The 18672-nt window shown below is 50.7% G+C and overlaps 1 protein-coding gene across 8 annotated transcripts in view; it reads right to left on the reverse strand.

Annotated features, from left to right (window-relative positions):
- Positions 1 to 18672, reverse strand: part of LOC116946484 (dystrobrevin beta-like) — a 79815-nt gene that overhangs the window by 41584 nt on the left and 19559 nt on the right. For all 8 annotated transcript variants that reach the window (XM_032961415.2, XM_032961411.2, XM_032961410.2 and 5 more), the window contains 7 exons: positions 8457 to 8524; positions 6165 to 6245; positions 4199 to 4412; positions 3469 to 3554; positions 2933 to 3087; positions 1466 to 1571; positions 212 to 378 (listed from right to left, as the gene is read on the reverse strand). In XM_032961415.2, coding sequence (XP_032817306.2) covers positions 212 to 378; positions 1466 to 1571; positions 2933 to 3087; positions 3469 to 3554; positions 4199 to 4412; positions 6165 to 6245; positions 8457 to 8524 — 877 coding nt within the window. The remainder of the gene's footprint in view (positions 1 to 211; positions 379 to 1465; positions 1572 to 2932; positions 3088 to 3468; positions 3555 to 4198; positions 4413 to 6164; positions 6246 to 8456; positions 8525 to 18672) is intronic.

Genomic DNA, 18672 nt, shown 5'->3' on the forward strand with positions numbered 1-18672 from the left:
GAGCACCTGGTGCAGTGTGTAAAACATCAGCGCCCGGGAGACAAAGGCGGCCCGGTGTGGTGTTGGCGACCCACCCCTCACCTGGTGCTCGCTAACAGCACTTGCCAAAACAGTCTGTTCAGGCTATGCAGGGGATCTTTGTCTTTTACACGCGTGTGAAAACACCACACGTGTGTGTGTGTGTGTGTGCGTTGGCGCTGGCTGCACATACCCACGAGGTGTACTCCTTCATCTGGTGCTGGTTCGAGTGGGTGCTGCTCGCCTGGCCCCTCCAGAAGCAGTCCTGGCACAGCTGGTAGCTGTGGCACTGCTGGCAGCGGTAGCGGAAGCCCAGCATGCTCTCGCTGTGGCAGAACGAGCACTCCACCGGGTGGAACACTGCGCGCCCGCACGACACGAACCCCCGCTCAGTCGACTTTGTGTGACCACGGTAAATAACGTTATAACAAAAATATTGTAATCGTTACTTATTTATCCAGGAAAGACACTTTTTTAGGAGGGTCCTACAAATGTTTTTTTTCAAGATGTTATCAGCGAATAAATAAGTGTTTATACACCTGGGAGGGAAACGAAGTGCCCGGGTAAACCCGTATGTGCGAGGGGGACACCGCTATCCCCATACGGATGGAAACAAATGGCGATTAGTTCACTTTCTTTACATCCTTCTCCTGGCGAGCCAGGATACTGACGCCTCATATGCCCACGGGAGGGTTTCACAACATTTGTGCAATCCACGAACCCTCGCTGCCTCCACAGTGCTGGATTACAGGCCACGTGCATAGCCACTGCTGTCCGGCGAAGTGGTTTTGTCTCGCCACTGCTGAATGAAAATCCTGCCCACTTGAGAATGCTCTAGAGAGCTCCTCGTCTAGAAGGTATATTTGGCCTACTCTTCCACGCTGGTTGGACGTCTTGGAAGAGGTGGGAGTGCCCACACTTTACCCCACCATACGCAACCTGGCGATCGACTGATCTGTGTCGTAGCCATTTATACTGCTGGGTTATTCTGCGGTGCGCTAACCGTTACATCATGGCAGCATTCCACTGAACTGAGTAATTGCCATTAAGAATCGATGCGTCGTTTTACTACTCCACATTTCGAAATAACCCATCGCAACAGGAAGATTTGTGTAGACTGAAAAACATATTTAGATTTAACAGGACACAAAGGTGTGCTGCTCACAAACAGGAAGGACTCCCATCATGGTGTGCGTGCATGTCGTACTCCCAGCCTTGTCCAGACAAGCGACTCACATGAGTGCCCAGAACGTGGCCATATCACCGTTTCGACAAATCAGAATCTTTATTCATACTGGAGGAATCCCATGAGCTGTTAAGCTCTTTTTCACAGCCGCCATCTCCTTCGTGCCACTCCATGCACAGTTGCACATTTCACCCGAGCGCAAGGTGGGGGGGGGGGGGGGGGAGGGGGGGGTGTAGCACCCCAGGGGACTCCACAACGCACCGTTCTCCACGTTGGCCAGGCGGTGCATGAGAGGCAGCCAGATGAGGATCTGCGGCGGCGGGTCCGACATGAGCGCGTCCAGAAACACGTTGAGCGTCACTTTCTTCTGCAGTGGAAAAAAAAACCCGGCGGGGGGTGGGTGGTGCGGTCGAGAAGGGCGGCGAGAAAGAAGTTCAACATACATATCATAAAACATTTGCATAGCGGCGCAGGAAAAACTGTTTTGAGGCTTGACAGTGATTATGCGGGGTCCAGAAACGCTGGGAACCACCAGTCTATTAATCAGAATCAGAAAGGGTTTTATTCGCCATGAAAGTTCGCACAGACAAGGAATTTACTTTGGCAGGAAGGTGCATACATTCAACATATAGGAATCTTAAATCTTAATGTAAAGTAGCTATAAGATACAATCTAAAACTACAAAAAATACAAATAGGGTAACATAGTGTAAATATGGCAAGGTGTCATTTTGTAGATAAAATGTTCAAGTCAGTGTAAGCCCTTGGCCTTGTTCAAGAGGCCAGCAGCGGCTGGGAAGAAACTTTTTTTTTTAATATTGAGCTTCCAACAGGAACCATTCTGAAAACAACACTGCCTCCCTGTGGCTGTCCAGGAGATTCACACACGTGTTGTTTAAAAGGCGGAGAACCGGTGCCGCACAACAGCGGCAGTCGGCGCACTCGACCGCGAGCCGCGTTAGCAACACATCTTTGTACATCACAAAAAGTAAACTTGAAAGAAATAACAACCAAGCTACAAACTATCTGTTACAGCTGTAAGATAAACATTTCACTGCATGTGCGAGTGTGTGGTGTGCGCCAGTCTAGCGGTTAGCGCTGCGCTACGAACCCGGCGACCCGGGTTCCATTCTCGCTCACGGCCAACACCAGTGACGATTATCTGATGCGGTCCCGGGCCTACCCTAGGTCGACTCAGCCTCAATTGAGTACCTGGTGTGGTGTGTAAACATCACCACTGGAGAGACAAAGGCGGCCGTGCATAGTGTTGGCCACCCACCCCTTCGTGTGCCGTTCCCAGCTTCATTAGGTGCTCACTAGCCGTACTTTCCCCAACAGTCTGTTCAGGCTATACGGAGGCTCTTTGTCTTTGTATTCGAAGAAACTCTGTCAGTGTGCAGGCTCTCTAAGAAGCAGGATGCCAGTGTGTATGTTGTAAGAGACAGGCTGTCAGGGCGCATGTTGTAAGAGACAGGGTGCCAGTGTGTATGCTGTACAAGACAGGTTGTCAGGGTGCATGTTGTAAGAGACAGGGTGCCAGTGTGTATGCTGTACAAGACAGGTTGTCAGGGTGCAAGCTGTAAGAGACAGGGTGCCAGTGCGTATGCTGTACAAGACAGGTTGTCTGTGTGCAAGCTGGATGAGAGGCTGTCACAGTGCAGACTGGTTGTGTAGAGGTGATCGCTGTGCAGGCCGGTGCTGGAGAGGCTGTCGCAGTGTGCGGGCCTGCCTGGTGTGGGAAGCACGAGCGGGCAGCCTGCTCCGTGTAGCCGAAGGAAGGCCCTTCGAAGACGGCCGTGGGCAGCTTGAGGACCTCATGCAGGTACTGATCGAACTTGTTCAGGACCATGACTCCATTTGAGTCTGAGATCTGGGAGAAAATATCTGCGGTGGGCAAGTGATGGTGGGGGGGCGGGGGGGTATGCAGAGGACGTGGCACGCAGACACAGGCGAGCGTGAATCGTGGGTGAGCAAAGATCAAAGGTGAGCGTCAATCGTAAGCGAGCGTTGCGTCACAAACAAGCACGGTGCATCCACTGCTACTGGTCGAACACTCAAGAGACTGATTAACGAAGCAGAACCCAACCTCCGCTTCGGGCAACTTGACATCAAGCCAGAGCAAGCAGCGACACGACTTTTCTTAAATGACCCTCGCCAGCATCGCCCACGAAGGGAAACCCGGGGCCCATCTCGAGCAGAATTCCCCGACCGCAAGCCCCGCCCGTGCGTGCGCCCGTGCGTGCGCCCGTGCGTGTGTGCACTCACATCGCAGCTTGTCCACGACCTTGCCTCCACACATGGTGGCCAGCGCCACCTTCACCCCAAACACCGTCATCTTGCCGCAGCCTTCCCTGCCGACACAGCGGGGTTCACGCATCACGACGGTGCTGCAGGGAAGCCGTCTGAGTGGTGGATGGGTCAAGGGCAGGGTTAGTATGGGGTCGGATTGGTGGCTGGGTCTGGGTTTGGGTTAGTATGGCGTCTGATTTGTGGCCGTGGCCACATTAGAAGCGGGCTAGAGTCTAAACACGAGTTTAGGTCTAGCTAGGGCGAGGATAGGAATTGAATCGTGGCTGGGCCAGGATGGAGCCTGATTGGTAGCTGTGTTTGAGTTGGGGATAAGATGGTGTTTGAATGGCGATTGGGTCCAGGTTAGGGTGAGGATGGATCTGAATGGTGGCTGGGTCCAGGTTGTGGTTAGGATTGGTTTTGAATGTAGGCTGGACACAGGTTAACGGTGAGGATGGATGCATGTTCAACTTATTCCACACTGAACATAACCAACCGTGCTAATCGGTGGTGCGGAGAGAAGAACAACTAAACACAAAAATCAGTTCTAAAGAAATTAGTTTCCAATCCAGATTTAAAATTGCATAGCTCCAGTGGCTTCCTAATAATATGGATAGATGTTAAACGAAAGATAGATCTATAGTAAGGAGTACATTTCCATCGTACCTCTGACACAAGATCTACAAGCCCAGGAAGCACGCCCTACCCGTTGTAGGCGGCGAGCATGAAGTTGAGCAGCAGGTTGATTGACTGCTCCACGTGGATCTGGTGGGTGGTGGGCAGCCGCTTGTTCAGCTGGTAGTACACGGAGGCGATGAGGTTCTCCAGCCGCGCCACGCTCACCTCCGCGCCCGCGTCCAAGGCGTTGAGGCCGTTCTCGCGGAACGCCTCGATCATGTTCCAGATGTCCACCAGGTGGACTGCGGGAACAGCGGCGCGCACACCACCAACTCCACGTCCCCCTTGTCGTTTTCCTCTCCCTGCCCCCCACCCCTACGCGTCCTTCCCCGGGTGGGTTATCCGAGTTAGGGAAGTAGGCACGAGGGATGTACAGTTTATTGACACACACAGACGTGTACAACATTTTAAACGTCGGCTAATAATTATCATTGTACTTCGCATTGTTTCTATAATACTGGTGTAATCTCCCATACATGCCCTGTGTGCGTGTACCGGAATCGTTTGTTCAATAAAATACTTTTGGAAAGGAAAAATAAAAAAGGATCAACTTCAGGCCACGCGTGTAAAGAAACCGAATTGGCATTCTCGTACTAATCTACTACGTACAATATTTCTGGACTGTGCGTAATCAAGTCTATATCAATGAGCACAATCAACAGTCATCAATACCACTGCCTGAAGAGGAAATTATTTTTATGTGCTATGAATAAGGACCACGGCCCGAAACGTCGGCTATCATGTATTTTCCCTTTTAAGGCCACAGTGGTATTGACAAACGTGTCGAACTATTGTTACTGTTATTAGTGCCTGTGCACTCCAGCCAACGCAGCAGCAGCATCACAAAATAGTTTTGTTTTGTATCATTTGCACTTCATCTGTGTGCATGCATCTCTGTAGGAATGTACGTACCTATCTATGTATATCACGACTTGTGAGTGGTGAGGGTCAACTGGCGAGTGGTCAATGTCAGGTGGGCGGTGAATGTCTGACAAGGGTCAGGTAAAGTTGCTGTGCGCGTGCCTTGGGTCACGCCGTCTGTTGGATGGGCTGCCCCATGGATCATTAACACAAAAAAAACACGAGGTTTTGTTTGACCAAGTAAAAATAAAATATTGTTTTGGTCCTTCATGCTTCAGGTGTCCTAGATCAATGTCTTTCAAAAACATTTGATTTGGCAGGCAAAATCTGGTCTGGAATGGAGCGGCATTTTTACATATAATCCTTGTCGACTTACATACGAGTACAAAAAGTCACACTGTAACCTGTTTAATACTTACATAACTTAACTTATAATTGTACTATGATGAGTCTTACAATAATTCAGCTAGGGTCGCCTTGCGTTGCAGGGAAGTTATTATTTAACGATGACTTGTGTTTGTGCAATATTTTCGATTTCACCTGTGACACAGTGGTTTCCGCTGTGACTACTATTTGCTTAATTTCTGTACGATATTTTACTTGTTTTGCTCTTGTCACTTTGATGCTCCCAGGCCTTTCTTGCAAATTAGACCGATCCTGGACCCTCGAATTACCACCCAGTTAAACGAAATAAACTTGAAAGCTGGTTCCAAACCTATGGGCCTTTGGGTCACTGTGGGTCTGCAAGGCTGAAGGGAAGAGGTCCACAGAACCGCGGCAGACACTACATTGTGGAGTAGTTTTAATTTCAGTATAATGTCATTGGAGCACGGAGCTCTGTGAACATTTATTGAAGGCGGGTCCCAGAAAGGTAGGGTACCACTGCTATAATCAACGGTAATCCATAAACAGTCAATAACACTATGCGAAGCCCATTCATAACTGGCTTCACACAAAGAAGTAACTCTTTTACACGTGTCATAAGTTCACCGAAAGCACGACTTAGACGACAAAAAATAAATTTACCCGGCTTCCGAGGTCTACAGCTCTTTACGATCAAAGCAAAGTTCACGACGGCATCCACGCAAGCAAAAAAACAAACAAACTCTTTTCACAGCAACCAGCCAACTCACGGTTGCATTTCTTTTGAACGAAGCGAAGCTTGCAAGCCGTGCGGTACGTGGACAGCCGAATGGCGTCGAAATTCTGAGCCCCTGCAAACAACAAAAAAAGGCAGGAGTCACATGGATGGCAGCGGCGAGAAAGACGCGGTGCAGCGCGGCATGCGCTCTCGTCCGCCAGCCTGGTCGGCTGGCCGGTGAACGCGCGGGCGTGGCTCAAGCACGACACTCCGGTGAGCCACATCGAGCATCCTCACGACAGGGGTACGTGGCGGCGGCGATGCACGTGGCCTGCAATCAGACACTGAAGGCGAAGGTTGGTGGATCGCACACGGACGTTGTGGAGAAAACTCCCCTCCCCCCAGTGGGCGTCGAGGAGGAACCGTACCTTGGCTCTCCAGGAAAAAGTTGGTACGGCAAAATTACCTGTTAAGTCTGTATGGTTTCCCCGGGTGCACCGGCTTCCTCTTACACGTAAGCACTCATTAACTGACTGAAAACATCTTAATGTATAGACAACTGCAGAGCTTGGGCAATTGTTGGCACCGAATTACCGCCTGGCTGCCGCCTTCCCACTTGTCTGTGGTTCCCTCCTCGCGTTTCCGAGTTGTTCTCTCCCACTTCAAGTGCGAGCAAATGTTGTGCGGCGCTTTACAAGTTAAATTTACAATTACTATGAAGGGTTCTTCAACATTTCGAGGCACCAAAATGAAAGACAGAGGCCGTTGCGTGCACGGCTGGTCTCGGGCCTGTCCAGGTCGGCGACCAGGAAGATAACGTCTGCACCTGGCACACCACATCCAGAACACCCCTTCGCAAGGACCGTGCTTCACTTAGCCACGTGCCACCTAACCCCACATCTACCAGCCACCCGCCTGGAAAATATTCAGATTCACAATTCCAAATAATGGACACGAATATTGTCCAAAAGTGGCCGCTCTTATTAGCTGGCCCCACGTGGCCCCGTCAGGCAATCACGACCATGAAGGCAAAGGCAATTAGCGGCCACTTCTGGCATTATCCGTCGCCGCTAGCCTGTCATCGCCCATTTGCCGGAGATGCGCACATAAAAGCTGACATTTGGAAAACATCCACTAATATCCGCCGCTGCAATGCTCCGGTGCACACCGCAATCGCAAGTGCCCCCCCCCGCAGAAGCACCCGTTGGTCGTGCAACGCTCACAATCGCGTCGCCCGTTCGGTTGACACGTAGAGATTTTCGCCGCCCCACCACCCTCACCCAAAAAAAACCCAGCAAGATTTGACGAGTCGTCGCGATTGTGGGGGGCGGAGGGAGGGCGCCGGGGTTTATACGATCAGGTGCTTAATTTCGCGCGGAGAAAAATAAACGTGGCGAGCGGCAGTCACACAGCACATGGCGAGCGGTATAACGGATGCGGTGTGCCCGGCGCAGAATTGTTTTGCTGGTCGCCAACCCAGGTGGACAGAGCTGAAATGAATCCCTGCGCACGATTCAATAATACATTTAATTTCATCCTATTTTAATCGTATAATTCACTGCTTCTGTTCCTCATTATTTTCCGTCTTGGTTGTACAGTTTTGTTCGCTACATTAACTTAAAACACTTACACAATAAATCGAAATCGATTAATCTGATGAATCGCTACACGCGTAACTTGTACGGCATCTCAAGAAGCGGAGGGCGCATTGCGGCAAAACATCACTGAGCGTCACTGTTGCCTGCTCAGTTTTCCCAGCAACGAAGGTTAGTCAAGCGCCTTTACATCCACAGCGGCGGTGCGCCTTCAGAATGTCGACGCACTCCTGTAGAGCTCTCGCAGAGCTCCCTAGAGCTCCCGTAGAGCTCCCTGGAGCTCCTGTAGAGCTCCCTGGAGCTCCCGTAGAGCTCCATGGAGCTCCCGTAGAACTCCCGCGGAGCTCCCGCAGAGCTCCCGCAGAGCTCCCGCAGAGCTCCCGAAGAGCTCCCGTAGAGCTCCCGTAGAGCTCCCTGGAGCTCCCTGGAGCTCCCGCAGAGCTCCCGCAGAGCTCCCTGGAGCTCCCTGGAGCTCCCCGGAGCTCCCTGGAGCTCCCGTAGAGCTCCCGTAGAGCTCCCGCAGAGCTCCTGTAGAGCTCCCATGGAGCTCTCGTGGAGCTCTCTGGAGCTCCCGTGGAGCGGCCATGGAGCTCCATGGAACTCCCGCAGAGCTCTCGTGGAGCTCTTATGGAGCTCCCATGGAACTACCGTGGAGCTCAGGCGGAGCTCTCATGGAGCTATTTCCGCGCTCACCGCCGCCCCCGTGTGCGCGAACCCCATTGCACGCGCCCGCTGCGTGCAAGACGTACGCATTTCGAGGAAGAGCTGCCGACGGTCTGCCATGACCTTTGAGGGTTGCGCCCGATCGTCAATCATTCTGCGGGAGAAACACACAGAGCACAACACACAGAGGTAGTCGATTATGGGCGGTCTCGCTGGTAGAGAGCGTTATCAAGAAGTTGAGAAAGCGTGCGAGAGACGTCCACTAGCCAATACCGCGATGTGACTAACTTTTTTGTTCAATTGTGCATGTGGCTATTTTTTTTTAAACAAGCTCACTACCAATGAGCCTTATCAACCATAAAATTTCCGTCCACCCCACATAAATGCCTGGAAATTAACAGCTAAGCACAAGGCGGGCAAACTCGAAATGCTAATGCAGCGGGTAAAAAGGGTGCCTGTACTGCTGTGCCCAGCCATACAGTAAAAGCAGGTGAGGCCGGCAAGAGCATTCCAGCGTGGCAGCCGCCCATTTGAATTCACGCAACAACAACGGCGAGATAACGAACGGAGCGGCAGCGTGCGAGCCCCAGCCTCCGCCGCCGTCTAGAGCGTGCGCGCCAGTTGACAATGGCAACCGATCCGGGGATTAAATAGCGGTGTTCGAGATTAATAAGAACGTCTATTGCGCTGCCAATTGACTCGGCAGCCGAGCGCAGCGCGTGACGCGCGTGTTCCGCACGATGGGGGAATCGTATTCAGCGCAACCCGCTGGGTACAGTGCACCCGCGCGGCTCCATTCACCGTTAAGTTATTTAACATCGGGGATACTGACAGACGGCGGTGACGGCGGTAGCGGCGGGTAACACTGCAAAATCCGGCTATCAGTTACCGCCACACGTCCATCCGAATCGCTGCGGACGTTCGTCATCAATTGTCACGTGCCGCGCCAGCAGCACATGGGAGATCTGCCCACAGAACACGCGGCGAGGACACAGAGAGGCCATGATCGGCCGCAAACTGGCACGCGGCTCACAAAACAACTGGCAATCTTCCCCCTTCGTCGGCGACGTCGCTGGAAGCGCTGGTCACAACACACAAATCTCCTCGCCCCGGAACTTCGGGAGGTATTAATTACTACAAGGGGGGCCCAAATTTAGGTGGGCCCCCCTCTCCCAGTATAGCCGCACCAGCTGTCCTGGACACGCATGCCGCGCACCGTATATGGCAGACATAGTCCCCCGGAGGCAACGGGCAGCACTATCCATAGCCCCAGCAAGCGACGGCCACACGGCACGGGGCGGCAGCCAGCCATAAACTAGACGGCTTGCTCCATTCCATTGAGCGAGCCTTCTCAAACGCGTCAGAGGACGTCTCTTTATGGAATGGGACTGGGCGGCAGTTTTCACTCAGGTGCGTTTATCATGAGCGGAACTATAATGCGTTGGTTTCTAGCAGTTTATAGTGGGAGGGTGCCAAAAGGAAGTTGACCATCGATGGCGGTGAACCACAGAGGCCCACTAATATGAAAGCAGGCCAGTTCAATACATGCTCACCTCGAAAAAAACAATTTGCTCGATGCCTACCGGAATTTGCGCAAGATTTATAATATACATTTGTGACAATTCATTGTCAAGGACGCGACCGATACAATACATGCAGCACGGACACACACTCCAATGAACAACATCATCCATTCCCCCGACACCATAAATTTGGCTGCGCACAGGAACGGCCGTGGCTCAACGAGATAACTAACTACTGACGACCGGAGCCATGGCACGATAAGAATGCAACTTAAACGCCGGGCCGGCTTCTTGCACGGAATTAAATGAATCCTCAACCAATTCCCATTACATGCATTGGTCAGGTCACATGGGGTGGGGGGGAAGCCTGAGCTTGTGCCCATCTCGATGGTGCTGCGAGATTTTGCGATGCATACCAATGTCTTCGAGGAGACGCGAACGCTGAGCACTGCCAGGCGCACACGGCCGGTGCGGCTCACCACCGGTGCGCGCAAAACATTTGGTTTGTTTTATTTTCGTTCCCCGCAGCAGCTCCTTAATGACAACGAGCGCTATCACGAGAACCATATGAAATGGCAGCATCAATCAGAGACGCCACTCGACCGCTTAATGACGTCGCTTTTGTAAAAAATACCGACGCAGCGATGAAAATGTCATCGAGGTGAAATATCGTTGCGCTCCTCGGCGGGAATCCGAAGCGCAACAATACGAGTCGGCTGCCACGGGTGGTTTGTGAGTGAATGTGAAGGGCAGATTATTGACAAACACACACACATAGCAAAATACGCACTCTCCGCCCCCCCCCGTAGGTATTTGTAAGTAAATTTGGCTTTATAATCGACAAGCTATGCCGAGAATCGCCGCTGGCGTACAGCCATGTAATTCAAAACACAAAGCCTCGTCGCCGGCAAGTTAAACTTGGGAGGCTCTTTGGTTGGTCAGAATTGGCATGGGTGGGGTTCTGGTGAGCAGCAGAGGGCCATGTGGGTGGTCATGCCACCTGTTGTGCGAACCTTGTGTGCTATGAAGAAGGGACATTGCCCAAAACGTCACCTATTGTATAGTTTTCCTTTAAAGGCTGCTCACCAGTGTCATGGACGAATGTGTTAGTTTTTTTGTCATTGTTGTTTACAAGAGCTGTAAAACAGCTGCCCTGTGGTCCCATCCGGCATGGGAACTCAGGCACGCCGACCTATCATCGGACAATATCAGAGAGACAGCAAACCCCTGGTAACGTGCGGCCGGGTGACCCAGAGGTCAGAGCAGAGCTGGCACCGACGGGGTCCTGAGTTCGAGTCTGGGATTCAATCACGAGCCAGGTTTTCACGAGTGAAGTGAAGTGACTTTGTCGGTCTCAGCCCCAGGATACCAGAGGCTGTTTGAAGTACAATGGATCGGTGTCCACATCTCGTACCTCGTCAGAACTCGCCCCGCCCCTCCCTGACCCTCCAATCAACAGACATAATTGTGCGAGCTCCAACTCTACCAGTCTCAAATCCAAATGATAAATAAGTATCCCACTTATTTTGCCTACATTCCAGCTCCCAAGACTTAACAAATATCGGTTTGATTGTTACGCGACGGACACTTTTTGCGGGGGCTTCTAAAAGGTGTGCCCTCTGGTGTAGACAGAGGCCGACTGGAACAACTTCAAAATAAAAAGTTCCAAGATATAACTTTTAAGGTGACACAAGGATGATGCACTGCTCGCCGCAGATTTCCAAGCGAACATTTCTTCATCCGACGACACCGATGTAAACAAACGGACAGTAAGCAGCACAGGCCAAAAAAAGAAAAACAGACGCACGCCCCTCGTCATCTCCGGGGGACATTCCGTTCCCGCTACTCGCACGGCCGGGACCAGGTAACGGGACCGGATCTCTCCGAGAGAATATTTCTCTCGCCGAAAGCGATTGGAGGACGGGGGCAGCGACCGCTCTGCGCGGAACACGCTCGCCCAGAGGGAGGACTTGGAATAACACGGGAGGCACGGCCTTCACTTTACGCATGCCCAAAAGTAGAAGCAAGGGTGCAGCACAGGGAGAACGTGCGAACAGCGGACCATGCGTGCAAGGTGGGGGTGGGGGGGGACGTAAAACTTCCGAAAATAGAAGAGCAAAACAAATAAGCAAGCACACGCTCTGGTGCCAATGACTGGACCACAACAATCTCACGGAACTCCGGCGCTAAGTCAGACTTGCCGTTCCGGCACTTGCTCGCCAGCGGTCAGTTGCCTCCTGGTCACTCTTCTTCCGCAACAATCATGGTTCGGAACTTCACTCGCCGATTCATCCATCCACGTTGAGGACTCGGTCTGTAAGACTACTGTTTAGTCTCGTCCGTACCATGTTCAACCGCCGCACTGCGGTTTAACACACACACACACACCTAGTGCTGCTTCTTCGCTCACACTGCTCGACTCTGAAACTCTCACTCGTATAATCTCTCTTCCCAAACTCTAACAGCTCCGTGCAATTTAAGAAACGTATGAAGTCTTATCAATTATAGCCCCAAAATATCTGTTTGTTGTTTGCCGTTGAACAGGCTGGCCCCTTTTTGGGCCTGTGCTCAAACAACCGTGATATTTAAAAAGAATTTAGCTGAAGACGAAGTAAAATCAGCTTCACACAAGTTTCAAATTGATTTAGTTTAACCAGGTGAGAACTCAAGAGAGACGAGGATAATGGAATTTGATAGCGAGGTTGGGTCACCAAAATGACACAAAACAAACCAAACAAAATGTATGGACGGTCACGGAGGAAAACATAAATCTGGGGGAAAAGACAACCGCGTCACGTGAGAAATCGTTGATGAGAAGAAGCGGCGGTGTTTACTCCAATTGATTGATGCCTCGTGGGAACAAGGGATATTGTGGCCCAAGATTGGCCGGGGATTGGCCCGGGGAGAGCACCAGAGCCTGGCTCTGTGTCCCAAAGCTCCATAAACCCTCTTTCACCACTTTACCCCATCCATCTTCCACCTCTTACCCTCGTCAGCCAGGGAGTGGGGATTCAAAATTTACCCCAATGCTTTCCAGCATTAGGCTGAAGGCGCTTATACATTAGCTCTGTCCGTCCATCCGTAACGGATGATCCGATACAAATGAAACTTTTTAGTTTTCAGCGGAGTTGCTATAACACACTTAGCCTATTGAAAACAGGCCACACTAATGGATAAAGCCAACGGTTGCCCAAAACTTGGAGAGAAAAACCCGAGCAAAAAAGGACCATATTCTTGGGACTTTCGGTAAAGTCACGTAAGATAGGTTCAAAGAAAATAACAAAAATAACAAAAAGCTACGACGTTTCGATCGCAACACAAGCAATCGTCATCAGGAGAAAAAAGGACCATTTGCAAACGCACATTGCACCGAGAGCTGTCGCACTTTAAAATGCAATACTTCAGGAGACAACGCATGTTGGAAAGTGTTACATAATCCGTGAGCGCGCATGGCATGGCGCAGTGGCGCAGTGGCGCAGTGATTAGGAGGCACTTCGTTACGAAACCTGCTGAACTGGGCTCGATTCCCGGCCATGGCTAGCATCAGTACCGAGTGATATCTGAACCAGTCCGCACCCCCCAATCTCCCAACTCTCACCCAGCAATAGAGATGTCGTGTGGGAAGGCTTCACATACAGCAATGGATTGACAGAGGGGTGCACAAATAAAGCAGGTACTTATTAGCTCAGACTAATTTAACCTATTGTAGTTTAAATAATTTTCCTCCGTGGGTTTTTAAAACTAACACAGCCGGGAGGTTAAACCAAGCGAGTGATGTCATGCCACGCGTGTCTCTCTTCCACAGTGACCCCCCCCCGTGTCGCCGCGAACGATTCCACGGTGCGCCAGGCTTCGACCAAGCATCTGGCTCGGTTTCGGAAGGAGGTCTGGGGGTGGCCCTCACAGTCTTGGGGTGGCGACATGGGCGAGCCGTAGCACCGCTCTGCTGCCTGTTGCAGCAGTTCACCATGCGAGCATAGCGAGCCGCCCTGGCCCACACTGTGGGCGTGCCCACCGTGAGGACACTTGGCGTTTGCGTCGCGGTGGACCGTTGAAGAAGATCCCGCAACAATATTTGAATAAAAAAAAACGAGTTGGCAACGTATGCCGCTGTCACAGTGCAAATTAGACAAATTTGAAATTTACCCGCAAATTACCTGCATGGGTAAAAGCTACAAAGCAACATCACCGCTACCACAAAATCCAGATCGTCGGCATATATATGTATGTTGAACTTCTTTCGCACCGTATGTAGCCAACCATGCCAATCGGAGGTGCGGGAAAACCTTTGCAGTTTTAACAACGGCACGAATACTAAACGCAGAAATTATTTCATGATGATTTTATTTGGTCTGGGAGGAATTCGGTTCAGCTGGGCCAAGCTGCTGTGGGGGCAATGGGCTCTTGGGCAAAGGCCACGTCCACCACCAATGCACGGCTCTGCCATTCAGAAGCCTTGACCACATAAGTGGTTTTTGGATTGTTTTGTTCGCGTGTTCTTTTTAGTTGTTGTTGTTATTGTTGCTATAAGCAGGTCCCCATCGAAAATGAACGTTTCTTGCCCAATGGGTTTTTACCTGCGCCAAAATAAACCTTCACCCAAAACCACAACAAAGCATGGCATTCCGTGTGTTCAACTTTTGTTTGTGGAGTCAAAGACCGATTTCCATTGAATTCACATGACTTACTGTGTCGTCGGCAACTCGAGCACTATAACTCATTCTGGACCATGTTGACAGACACGACGAACTTATGCTCTGCCCATCTAGAGTCTTCACCAGCCATCTATGCAGTGCCCGCCCCACAGAAAAACATCCCGGTTTCAATTTACCCCACAAAACAATCGCCTGGACTGAACTGCATCCAAACGTCGCGTGACAGACACGGCTATCTCCGACACGGATAGAAAAATAAGAATAGCCCGCAGTGTGACTGTGGTCACCAATCTCAGAGCGTGGACCCACATAGCTTCGATTATTCACTGGTGCCGTTTCTGGATGTTCACCATATGGCTATTCCTGAAGCCGCTCACTGGTTCACTACCCAACCTCCACATGAACGAATACATATTGGTGATGAACGCCTCGCCACCCAACCAAAAAACGGTTGTTTAACCGATTCGGTGGGGACTCCCAAAATCTATTTGAGACGAGATTGAACAAATTATTCTGATGACACTGCATTGGCAGAACTGCACGAGTACATGTCAATAACACTGTGGCCTTGAAAATAAAAAAAACTAAATAATAGGTGACATTTCAAGCAATGGCCCATCTTCACAGCACATAGACCTGCTAGGTAGGGTGATGTCACCAAGATAGCCATTATGTAAGTACAAGTGGAACAATCTAACACAATTCAAATCCGCAAAGTTACTCACACAAACTACGGATGATGTGGACAATATATACTGTCCCACAAGTATAAATGTACACGTGGGGGAGTGGCTGAAGGTTTCAAGGGCACTTCGTCTCTTTATTTTGTCAAGGGCCAACCCCTCGGGCTGCAAGAACCTGCCGCGTGGGAGCAGCTGAGGAGCATCCTTTGCAGCCTCTTGAGTGGCTCAGTACACGCGAAAAATCACGCTTTCAGCTTCGTGTTGAAAAGCCACGCGTTCACCCGAGTTATCTTTAAAAAAAACATTCGCAAACGGTTCATAAGTTCCTCCACCCACGTCGACAAGTCGAGGAGCGGCGTCTTACGTGTTTTGCCGCTGGAAAGCGAGCACATGAAACGGTGGGAATAATCCAGATTAGAATGTGTCTAGTAGACCTGGACGGCTCACCTGGATATAGGTGTGCAGCCAACCCTGTCGAATGGGCGACAGGGAAAATGTTATGCACTTGGCGACTGGAACGCGATCACACGACAAGGCATTAATAATCCAAGTGTTCCCGCTCTGCTTGAGTTGCGCAGGGAGGACACAGACTGTTCCTGTGATGTTAACTCATCGATTTCTTATCCACACTGTGCTCAACCACCAACACTGCAAAATGAAATAAATTATCTGGCGATTGCCTGCTGCTGCTGCTGCTGCGTCGGCAGTGGTGCACAAGCACAGGAAACAACAAAAAATTAAACACAAATGTAAATACGACTGCATTTAAAAGAAAAACATAATTGGTGACATTTCAGGAAAAGGCCTTTCTTTATAGCACATAAAGAGAGAGGCCAGACAGGTAGATGACTTGCACCACACCACTGGTCACACCACTTTTCTTTCTGCTTCTTCCATCAACTGCTTCACTTGGGAATCCCCTCTCCCATCGTCTTTCCTCCCCAGCTCTTATACTAAACAACAATAGCCTTGCACCAATTCAAGAAACGTGACAATGCTTATCAGTTAAAACTGTGATAGTCCTGTTCGGCCACTCAACGTTTGAGGGCCTTCGGGCCCATGCTCAGTAACCGTGTTTAAAAATAAGTATCATAAAGTATTGTCTACGTGGAAATAATACCTGGCTACAAACCGAGAGGTACGACACAGTGCCTCTGTAAAACACGTGTTCGCCTTATAAGCCCGTTTTCATTTCATAGGGTAGGGTAAGCAACTTGGAAGATGTTAACAGATTGTGCCAAGAATGTATTGCAGATGCAAATCATAAACAGGAGGTTGCGACGGTGGGTGAGGCACGTGAAGGAGGATCGGAGCGGGGCAGGTTCACGGAGACGGGCAACGCAAAGTGGCACTCAGAGGTCAGCGAATGACGAGAAGCCAGAGATGGTGGGATGCCATCCGAGTGGTCCGTGTGAAACGAAAGGGTCAACTTTGCGTCGACTCCAGGGGTCTTGCAGGAGGAAGCGAAGTGGATGCTGTGTTGACATCCGCAGCATTGCTCATGCCGAATTCTTTACGTTGTCCCGCACCGATTCCTAGGTTACGTGTTAATTCTACAGGGCGGTTTAGTTGCAACACATGTACACGTTTAACGAGTCAAGTCTCCCCACCCTGCTGAGGGTTATTTGACCTGCTTTCACCACGCTGCTCAATGCAGTTGCGTCAAGGCAGGGAGCATAGACATTGATGCATGATACAGTACAACGATGGATTTCGCTGCAATGAAAATAGTCCCCCGACATATACTGTATTACCGAGTTGATAAGACGGACTTTTTCCCCCCTGCATTTTAAAGCATAAGTTGGGAGTGTGTCTCATAATACGGTCCGTTTGTCCGTGCGGCCAGATGAGATTGGGGAGATGGAGTGTGCCTGTTAGCGCATTTCGCTATGCGGCCCGAGTTTGAGTCACGCTCACTGTCAACATCGGTGACGAATATCTTAACCGATCCTGGGTCTCCCCTAGTCTTAAACGAGTACCTGCTACAGTGTGTAAACATCACGAATGGGGAGACAAAGGTGGCCGGACGTGGCGCTGGCCACCCTCTCCCTCGTGCACCGTGCTGGCCTCCAGAGGCGCTCTCTAAACAGCACTCGCCCAAACAGCCTCTTAACGCCTATAATACGAGGGACCTTTGCCTTTGTGACCATAAACGTATAACTTTATTGACACAGGGCACCAGTTTGGGATGCGTCTTACTTTGCGGAGTATCTTATGATCCGGAGGAAGACCGTGACACACGATATATTATACTGTACTAGCTTTGCTACCCGGCTGCGCCCGGGATTTGGATTCACCACGCCCGACCGCCTTTGTCTCACCAGTGGCGATGTTCACACACCACACCAGTTACTCGTTTGAGGCCGAGTCGACCTCGGGGAGGCCCAGGACCGGTTCAAATATCGTCACCGGTGGTGGCCGCGAGCAGGAATGGAACTCGGGTCGCCGGGTTCGTAGCGCGGCGCGCTAATCACTACACTACAATGCGTTACGCTTCCACATGCGCGGGTCAGGTGACAGATTTGACGTCACAGCTCACTTGCCGTGCAAAAACAATATGCATTATTGAGCTCCCCCCCCCCCAAAAAAAACACAAAAGTGTATTTTTATAATTTTTGCATGGTGTACAGTCTGGAAAGTACCCCCATGGCAAATTTAAAGTTTGTTGCATATCGGGAAGTACGCTCAATATTTTTAAAAGACACACATAATCACAACTTTTCCTTTTATATATTTGGAGATAATCTAGATTACTTTGTTTTAATCGGTGCAAAGAGACCAGAAAAACTTCATTCCTAAACCAAAACATCATCTCGGCAGTGTTTCATCATATTAAACCAACAGAAGTCGAGAACTATGCACGAGGCACGTAGTCCAGTGACAGAGACGGTGTTATAATCGGCACTCAAGAGGTTCCTATGAGAATCACGTTTTGCGCAGTGGCTGGTGCATCGCGCTACAAACCCGGCGAGCAGAGTTCGACTGCCGCTCATGGCCAACATTGGGGTGACGAATATCGAAACCAGTCCTGGGCCTCCCTTAGGTCATCTCAGCCCTAAATGTGGACCTGGTGCGGTGTGTGAACATCAGCGCTGGGGAGACAAAGGCAGCCAGGTGTGGTGCTGACCACCCAACCCCTCATGTGCCGTACCAGTCTTAATAGGTGCTCGCTAACAGCACTTGCCCCTACAGTCTGGTGAAGGCTATATGGGGAATCTTAGACTTTGTCTGTGGGTGGGGATGTGTTTAGAAAAAGATTAACCCCTTCCAGAAATGAACCTCTTGGCGGTACCCTGGGGTACCATAGTAGCCCGGCTCTCGCACAATGTCCGTGATGCAGTCATTTTTAGTCTGTTGATGGTCGGCGATGCGGCAATCGACTCATCTCGACGAGCTGTACTCACGATGCACCACTACGGTGCGTGCGAGCGTTCAGGGTTT

This window comes from Petromyzon marinus, chromosome 27 (assembly GCF_048934315.1).
Source record: "Petromyzon marinus isolate PM22_M1 ecotype Great Lakes invasive population chromosome 27, UKy_Petmar_22M1.pri1.0, whole genome shotgun sequence".
Classification (NCBI taxonomy): Eukaryota; Metazoa; Chordata; class Hyperoartia; order Petromyzontiformes; family Petromyzontidae; genus Petromyzon; species Petromyzon marinus.